Source organism: Scylla paramamosain, chromosome 1 (genome assembly GCF_035594125.1).
Source record: "Scylla paramamosain isolate STU-SP2022 chromosome 1, ASM3559412v1, whole genome shotgun sequence".
In the NCBI taxonomy this organism is placed as follows: Eukaryota; Metazoa; Arthropoda; class Malacostraca; order Decapoda; family Portunidae; genus Scylla; species Scylla paramamosain.
In genome coordinates, this window is record NC_087151.1 from 30,693,521 (window position 1) to 30,703,520 (window position 10,000).

General features: G+C 36.4%; 1 protein-coding gene across 6 annotated transcripts in view; it reads left to right on the plus strand.

Annotated features, from left to right (window-relative positions):
• The window catches only part of LOC135103434 (uncharacterized), a 98,079-nt gene that overhangs the window by 46,398 nt on the left and 41,681 nt on the right, over positions 1-10,000 (plus strand). For all 6 annotated transcript variants that reach the window (XM_064009645.1, XM_064009663.1, XM_064009672.1 and 3 more), the window contains 3 exons: positions 1,875-2,094; positions 5,256-5,389; positions 8,719-8,801. In XM_064009645.1, the coding sequence (XP_063865715.1) occupies positions 1,875-2,094; positions 5,256-5,389; positions 8,719-8,801 (437 nt within the window). The remainder of the gene's footprint in view (positions 1-1,874; positions 2,095-5,255; positions 5,390-8,718; positions 8,802-10,000) is intronic.

The window sequence follows — 10,000 nt, forward strand, 5'->3', positions numbered from 1 at the left end:
ATTATATTTTGGTTTTATTTAATTATTAGCCAGGAAATAGATATAATAACAGGAATTTGAATACTGATGCGACAGCAGCAAAGCAGAAGCGCGCGGAAAGAAAACACCAAACACAGACACAACACAATCACAAACCAACTCTTCCCGGGACGGCAACAACTTAAAAAGGCAGTGTGGAACCTCATGCAATCTACCAACTGCTGCCCGAGTGCTGGTAAGGAATTAAAGGATAATGTGAAAGGAGGTAGAGAGGAACCCATTAAAGCGAGCTAGTAATATATATGTGTGTGTATATGTGTACATTTATGTGTCGAGTGCAGCCAATTGTGTTATTCGTTGACCATGGTGATTATTGCTGTCCAGTGTCTAGTCGCGGTGTTAAGTGCTCAAATCAATAATTGCCTGTGTGGTTGGGGGAACTGACATGTCTTCCCTGCGAAACTCTGGATAATATTGAAGTATCATTAACGTTTCCTGGATAATATTGAAGTAACATTAACGTTTCCACCCGAGGGTCAGCTTTACATTAAGTTCATTCATTTCATTGCTAATCCCTTTATTGTGTAGATGTCTGCCAGAAATTAGTAGGCTTAAGGTTATTTCCATAAATCCTGAAATTTTTTCCAGATAATTGTAATAATATTGGAATAACATCAGCTTTTTCATTAGATTATTTATTTATTTTTTTTTATTTTACTGTGGTCTACACAAACTAAAGGGTTAAATTACATAAATTTAACCCCTTGGTTTAGGTAGACCACAGTAAAATAAAATTTCAAAAATTTATATTTTTCACCAGAAATAAATAAACTACCTCAAGATAAGTAGTCTAAGGTTATTTCCATAATCCCTGGTAATGGTAAAGGAGTCTTAGCATATTTCCACTCCTTAACACTCCCTTCTCCCTCACTTGCCAACCCATGACATTTCTTCCCTTTCATGTCCCCCCCCCCACACACACACACACCTTGCTTCCCTCACAGAACATTTCCCCTGTGGACATTTTATCCTCCTTTACATTTTCCTATCCACATATTTTTCCCTCATGCATATTTTCCATTCCTGACACTTTTTTTTTATAAATTTATTTATTTATTTTTATATACCGCAATTTTAATGTAAGGAACTTGATGAAGGGCAACATAACACACAAAAAGCCCAGGTGCCAGTCCCAGAGAGTAGAGCCAAAAGGATTAATCAGACTCATTCCTCCCTGAGTTTTTCTCCTGATTTTTTTTTCCCACTCTGCTCATTGTCCTTACTTATTCCCCATGGTTGAAAAAATGACAAATTGTCTATGGAGGGAAATAACAGCTGACCATAAATTGTAATTCCATATTTTATTCCTGTGCAATCACTACTGTTTTAAAGTTGTACTGAAAAGCCATAGAAATTACTTCAGGTGTGATTATTTGTTGTTAAAAAGATCTTGCTCTATAATTCATTGTACAATTTTTTTAATCTGGTATACTTTATTTTTGGACAGCGCTACTCTTATCACTTAATAATGTTCACCATGATTTCTTTTTACTTAATTTTGTTAATTCTGTGTATCTCCTTTCATGTCCCCTGCTTTTTGCCTCTTAAGTAGCATCTCACTTAACGCCTGGCTTGGCAAAACCTAGAAATTTGGTTCTGGAAGTTCTTGCGATTGTGATTTCTTAGCTTGGATTTTGCATATAGGAATTTAGCCAATTTTAGTGATTGATGGTTTATTTTCATTATATTCTGGAGTCTTCCCTTCTTTCTGTATTGTAGGAAATGAAATTCTGATTATGAATGTTTTGGTACACTTTGAGTTTATACACATGAATCACCTCAGTTTGGTAGGTTTGCAGTTTAAATTGTAACATTGACAAAAATCTCTTTTTCAGGCAACCCCAACGGCAACTGTGGAGAGGCAAGAGAGCTCACACTCAGTGGAGCAGAGCAGGGATGGTGGAGGAGAGTCCCAAGGTGTGAATGGAGGTGTGGCTTCCTATGCTGAGAGTCTGAAGGAAAGGGTTCTTGGCTTCCTGACCCCCACTCAGGAAGCATCATTGCCAGCCATTGTTGAGTCCTCTGAATCAGGCTTTGAGGAAGGGAACTTAACAGGTATTATGTCATGCATGCATCAAATGTAAATCAAACCATATATATATATATATATATATATATATATATATATATATATATATATATATATATATATATATATATATATATATATATATATATATATATATATATATATATATATATATTAAAGATAATAAATCTGGAGTCTGCATTGATGCCAACTTTTCTGTTTTCATGACACTCTCTTTGATGTGCATGTGTACATAATCACTCTAAAGAATATATGTAATAATTTTATTGCAGGGAAAGCTTCATACATTACTGTATACTTTTAAATGAGGAAAACACAAAAGTTGATTAATTAAGTCTACTTAATGCTGGTTAACAAAGATGCATATTGCTGAAACAAATGCACCAGCATATTCATGTGTTTCAAAGAACTTTATTTTATACAATTTTACTCCGAAGTTTGCATTTCAGTTACTTTCAAGAAGGTAGATATTCTGTTTTGAACAGTGACTAATCATAAGAGTTTGTCACTCTTGTTTGAAGTGTGGTGCTAAGAATTAACTGTAAATATGAATAATAAGATTTTGCAAGCAGATTGGTATAAAGTAGGATTACTTTAAATATCAGAATTATCCAATGAACTCTTTTTCTAAATTGTTGGTTGAGAAGATGCTTTGACCCAAGATTTATCCAGGTATTTTTTTGTAGATGAAAAGATACTGTACATAATTTTTATTATTTGTGATAATGTAGTATGAAGTCACAAGCTAGCGAAGTTAAACATAAACCAACATGGAAAAAAAAAAAAGAATAATTCTTTGAAATTACATATTGTCATGGTTATTGCTCTTCGGAGTCACACATTTTGCTCCAGCTTTTTAGATTGTTTTTGGTTTTCTTTGTACAGTTTTTTATCACTATTCCTTCAAGTCTTTTAGTTCCATAATATTGTGTTTACATGCCTATTTAATAGCCCATACAACTCTCAGTCTTTACACATCCTTTGATTGCTTGTTTTCTAGCCTCCACTGCTTTTCTTCCTATATACATGACTCTAATTATATTCCCCTTGAAAAACATAATTAGTGCTGATGGTGGAGCAGATTTTAACACTACAGTGATAATTATGAGTACCTGGGTATGTACACCACTGGTACTATTATCCAGTTTAAATTTGTCTTGGCTACGTTGGGTTCTAATATAAAGTTTCTCAAAAGTTTGTGAGACTCCCTCAACTACTGGAGATATTACAGTGTTTGTTTACTTTTAATGGATATGTAAAATGGAAAGGAATGTGATCATGAGAGGAAGACTTCTATGCAATGAAGAGTGTACTTGAGAAAGAAAACAGGAGATTGAGAGGGATAAAGAGTGCATGGAGGGCTGTAGTTGGAGAGGTTTCTATTGTGAGCTTCCATTTGAGAAAGTTTCAAGAAGCAGGTGCCAGACTAGATGAAATTAAACATCAGGTGTTACATGTCATCCTTGCGTACAATGGTCCTCTCACTCCATACCTCTCCTTTTGCTTGTAAAGTTGATCCTCCTCTAATGCAAATTTCTGTAATGCAGTTTTGGTTATTATGTGGTCTAGAAATTTAAAAGATTAGTGTTTTTACACGATTAGAATATGCTCTAATGTAACTTTTCAAATTCAAAACATTTGCCCGCGTGCCGGCACCTCTCTGTGGCTTGCTCATAAGTATTAGTAAATTTAAACTTATGAGTCACTCATTCAAATTAAACTAAGCTGCTGTTTTAACTGAATTGGATGTATTAAGTCTTTGTTTCAAATAACTTGTGTAAAGGACTAGGTCAGTGAGTTTCATGAGTAAGTAAATGAGATGCTGGAGAGAAGACAGTGATAGGGAGGACCTTTGATGTAAATGAGTCAACCATCAGCAGTGTATTTCTTCATCACTACAGCATTTATCCTACACTTATACTGATTCTCAAACTCTACTGGTTACCAAAAAATCTCAGTAGTGCTGCATTTTGCCATCTCATTGTTCAGGGGTCCAGCTTCCTTCTCACTTATGTTATGCCTATGAACAAGCTTACCATTTAACCACGTAATAAGCTGTATTCTCTGGTTAGTCCTGTTATTGCAGCATCATTTAATCAATCATGGAGTCAACTCAGCACATTCACACACATGCACATAACATGCACTGCACATGAAAGTATGATTCTTAGTCTTCTGTTTACCTTTAAAGCAAGGTCACAGTTCCTTAGCTTATGTCCCATACCTACTCTGTTAAGATCAGTGGGAGCTGCAGCATGAAAGAATGTAGACTCAGTATTATCTACATATCATCCTTAGTTTAGTCACATATGTCCCATACCTACTCTGTTAAATATTTGGGAACTACAGCTTGAAACATAGACCTGATATTATCCATTATCTCCTTATCATCACAGGACTCAAACCCTGCACTTCTCAGTTGTTAAGCAACCTAACCATTTCATCATGAGATCATTGTTGAGTCATAATACAGTAGTTCTCAAACTTTTTCGTAAGTGATTCTATTTGGAACATTTCAGTCCCTCATGACTCGCAGTAAAGTAAAGAGAAAGAAAATGTACAGTGATGTATGCACTTAATTTGTGTCTCTGCAACTCAGCAGAATTAATCTCATGACCCATAGTTTGAGAGCCACTGTTATAATGAATACACAGTAAGTTCATATGTGTTTCTTTGTTTAGAGTAAACATGAAATTCATAATGGAGGTATTTCTGGATTTATATTTTCTTTGTAGGTATTTTAGGATTTAAGTGATATTATATGTATCACCCTTTTGTTGTATAGATAATTTCTTTTATTTCCTTTGTAATTGGTTATTTCTGTTTGTATCATAGTAATGTCATGAATTGTTCTTTTTTCCATTCATTACAATAGTTTTAGCTTGGAAATGTTTCATAAATTTGAATTTCTTTATGATTCTCCTATCATAAAGTGTAAAAAATAGTTGGTGATTACTGTGCTTATGGAATTAGAAAACATTTGGTTGTTAGGAATGATATCAATAAATATTTATGTATTTTTATTGAGGTTGAGGTGAGATATGTAAAACTAGTCAGTGGTTATGAATTTATGACTGTGCCAGTATTTTCATACCTAACATGATGCCTCAGTAATATAATACATGTAGTGCATGACTCCTCACCTGCCTTGTTTTCTCCTTAACAGGTGGCACAGTTCCTACATCCTCTCCAGCCTCTGAGATCTTTGTTGGCGCTAGAGAGTTCTTCGCTGAGAGAGAGAGCAGAGCCCGCCTTACTAGTGATTACTACAGCTCTTCTGACACTCCTTCAAGACTACGGGTAGGGAAGCATGTTTAGTGTTGCTTGTCTTGTGTCTGATAATTTTTATTTTATTTTATAATTTCTGAGATTGTGTTGCTATATATCTACCTAATCTCTCCTTACCATGTATTTGCATTTATGAGTGTTTCATAGATTTTCCTCCCCTGTCTCTCCTTATTTTTAATTGCATAGATTTTTTTAGCTTATGTGTTTTACTCATCCCAGTGCTAGAGAGGCTTGTTTCGTCTCTCAGACACTCCACTGGTCATTCCCACTATTGTCTCACCTCTGTTGCATGTTTATATTCATACATACTACTAAATTCATGATTATCTTTTATTTTTCACTTGCATCAGCCACTGCTTTCCTTCTCTTCTAATTTTATGTGAAGATAGGTGTATAACTTTTTAATTTTTTTTTTCTGTACACTCACCCACATGCACAAATTTGATAATGCAAAAATAAACAATTTCAAGGAAGAAAAGATTAGGAAATGATGCTACAAGAAAGCTCATCATTAGAATTGCTGATATTGTATAGTGTAAAAGTGTCAACATACATAATTATCTGAACGAGGGAAGCTTGAGAGAACTGATATCTGATACAATCAAGGATTGATTGTGCAGCTTTGCTTTGACTACCATGCTGGGAAGAAAACACATACAAGGAGAGTAGAAAGGATAGAGACATACAAGGAGAGTTAAGATAAACTGACACTGACAATGCTGGAAGAAAGAAGATTCAACTGTGTATGCTTGAAGTACAGGGATTAGAATATATTTAGAGAATCATTTGATAAAGAATGATGAAAAGCAAGATGTTATTTGTATAAACTGGGAAATATTATGGTAGGTGCTTACAATAATATGTCAAGAAATGTAGCTTTTCTGTATGTGAAATGGTGATACTTGGAATGTATTAGATTGCCTATGTGGAGGTGATATGTACTATCGTGGTCATAAGTTGTGTCGTGCTTTGTCACCATGATAAATCATAGCTAGCTCAGGTTTGAAGGTTTGAACAACGGTGCTTCATGAGGGGAAGAGTGTGAGATGCCGAGGGTGGACCCTCCCTCTCCTACCCACCCCCTTCGCTGACACCTCGCACTCTTCTCATGATGCACCATTCTTCAAACTTTTGAATGATTCATCATGGTGACGAAGCAGGACACAACTTATGACTGCAATCATACAAGGAGGTAGATATTAGAACAAGTCTGATTGATATCCTGTACAACTCAATAGCTAGTTAAATGCACTCAAGTTTTTCCAGGTTTCTGTGGTTTGAAGGAGTAAAGTTAGTAAAGCAAAGCACTCACATGATCATCACATATGGAATGGAAAACATAGAAGTGGATCAATTGAAAATTGTGGTTGATAACTAGAAGTTTCATGTTAAAGAAAAATTAAAGGTTTGTGCAACAGTGGATGCCTCTATCCATAAGAATGGTTTAGTATTGTCTGCAGTGATGATTCATATGTAACATGAAATCTGTACATTTAGACATTGAAAACTACCATAGCTGACCGTTATTTTAATTGTCAAAAATATGCCTTTGTTGCAAACAGGATTTACCACAGTTATGAATTATAAATGATATTGAGAAATATAACTCAATGAAGGAGAAGGATGATGTTAAGATGATGTATAGCATATAAGGGAAAGGTTTTCAATGTGAGGCTCAACAGCTGTTTTGATGAAAAATCAGGTTGTATTACAGGACTGCACAGTAAAAAACAGATGTAGATGTGATACTTTTACCTCTGATGGAATACTCATTATGTGACAAAAGCAGGAGGAGCATTTAACAGAGGAAAGAATTTTATTTAATTTTTACAGATTCAGAGAAAGTCTTTGATAGGGTACCATGATAAGTAGTTAAAGGAAATTGACGAATGAATGGTTAGTTGATGATGCCAATGTATGTTGGTGCTATCACACAATTTTTTTGTCAACATGGATATGTACCAGGGATTCACTATGGCTATTGGAGGTTTTTATCATAATGTATGTATAGCACCTTGTAAGATGATATATGCTGATGATTTGCTGCTGGATTTTAGAGAGAATTTTAAAGATAGACATTGGAAAATATTCAAAGTGCTTTAAATGTTTTGAGTCAATCGAGAGCTTCATACAGGAAGCAAGGACATGGAGGTCATGTTCTGTGAGGGTGAAGGTAATGTGTAGTAACAGAAGATGCTTGGCTGCATGTAGTACGTAGAAAGGGTGTAGGTCTTGTTTTTATGTAATTTATATAGTATGTGGGTGCACTAGAAATGTAGTGGTTTTAGGGGCAGACTGCAGAATATTGCTATAAAATTACAACATTTAGAAGGGGAGATAGGAGAGATAAATTGGTACACATTGACCAAAATAAGTGTCTTGGCATTTTAATGTGTAGAGAAGATGCAAGTGCTATTCTAACAGTAAGGATGAAAAATGGATTGAGGACATTCAGAGAATTTTCCTTATTGAAACTTAGAGGACTTAGATCTAAAAAGTACTTGTATGTGACCGATGTGAAGAGAGTGGAGATTTTAAAGAGCAAGCAAAAGCTCGGAAGTGAAGAAAGATTACCTCTGCAATCTTAAGCAAATGGAAGTGAGGATGATTACATGGATGCAAAGCACATCTGCAGATGTGCAGATGATCACATTTGTGTAGAGAATGCTAGAGACTGCAGCTTGACAAGCCTACATCATGTAAGGATGAATGGAGCATTGTAGAATGATGATGATAGTTGTGGTGATAAGCTACCCATATAACACCCAAAAAATAAATGATTAATAAAATGAAGCCAATAAAAATGAAGCCATGACTAGGTCAGTGTAGTGTATGAAGTTAACAAAATACTAAATATCATGTACTTCTCTAAAAGATGGATTGGTAAGGTGTAAGTAAGTAAGTAAGTGGTTCTGCAAGTAACACTACCTTTTTAGCAAGTGTACTGTATCTGAGTCCATTTCCTGGTTCAGTCTTAGTGAAGATAATTTTTCCCCCTTAATAAAGGAGCACCTCCTAGGCACTTGTATGTCATTTGCTTTTATTCATGGGAAATTTTAGCCAAGAGTTGCAACACTCAACCACCCCACATCTTGTTACATCACATGCACTACGCCTTCCCAAGACAAACTTAGTCAGATGATGGACAATCTATGTGAGGAAGTTGCATGTTTGTGAAGCCATAAAGTGTGTATAATACAAAGAGCTTCGTATTTGTGTAAATGGCTACTTTCAACATTGTTGTATGAAAAAAAAAGCAGGGACGTTTTAAACAAAATGAATAGATATTTTCATTGTAATTTCAAGTTTCATTATAAATAGTTGCCCTACTTTTTTTTCAGGAAAGCACCAGACGCCTAAGCATTCGGAAATCATTCAACCAGTACATCGCATACTCGTCGGATGAAGAGTTGGATGAGTGGTGGTGAGTACCCATGTTTCTTGTCCGGGTGGTGCTTCTCTTATCATTCAGGAAATCCCCCTTGGCGATTACCTGGGATGACTTCATGTGTTGGGAAAAAGATGGTTTTACTGAAAATCATATAGCGTGACATGTTATGGAGATAAGTTTATAATCGTGCTCTACCGTGACAAATAAAAGTAGATATTGAAATGAAAATATAGATACAAATATAAGAAATATATATATAGCTGGTATATTGTCATAAAAATCGCACATAAACGGTAGTTGTCTGCATTGTGGATGAGGAAGATCTGGAAGTCCACTGGTGTGTGTGGTGGAGCATAACAGCGTATCAGGTGTACTGTTCCGACTGCTAATGGGATAGAGTTCTTGAATACGGAATGGCACGGTACTTACCATTAGAGTCGTCTTAACGCCACCAGAATGATCTCGACTGATAAACTTATGAAGAAAAGAGTTGTGACCTTAGTGAGCGAGGCTTGCAGGATGCTGATGGAGATAATATAACGTGCAGTAATACCTGAAATGTCACGTTATTTAGATCATGGCCGATTTGGAAACACGAAAGTGACTGGGACAGGGAGGGTGAGCGGGATGGTGATGGTGTGGCAGGGTGGAGCACTGGTTATCTAGGTAGGTGTGGGGTGGTGTGGTGTGGTCACGGACGCTGAAAACCTTGTTCATTCTGAGGGAGGCAGAGTGGGCCATATAAATAAAACAACCCGCGCTGCCTCATCTCTCCCCCACGGCCCACATGAGCCACACATAGCTCCCCTCCTCTCCCGCTCCTCCCCATCCTTCCCGCCTCCCCATCTCCTCCTTGCCTGGGAACCAACTACGTGTCACGAATACAGAATGAATCGACAAATGTTACACTCCATACAAGATAAGTACTCGATTTTCCTGTTGATCTGTTGGGGTGATTATTTTAAGATTTTTCATATAATTATGTCGGAGTTAAGATGTAGAAACTGAAATGATCGCATCTCCCATAATAAACTGGCCGCGGACTGACGACGACCAGTGAGTGGAGGCCTTTGGCAACTGTGGCCTAAACACGCGTCACACCTCAACACAGAGAACACTTCAGTTATCTCCCGTGAGGTCTGTGTTCACGTTGGATTTTGTTCTTGTAACTTGTGCCCGTGACTGTATCGCTGTTGTTGCGGGCTTTGGTTGTCGCCATAGTACATAGACAA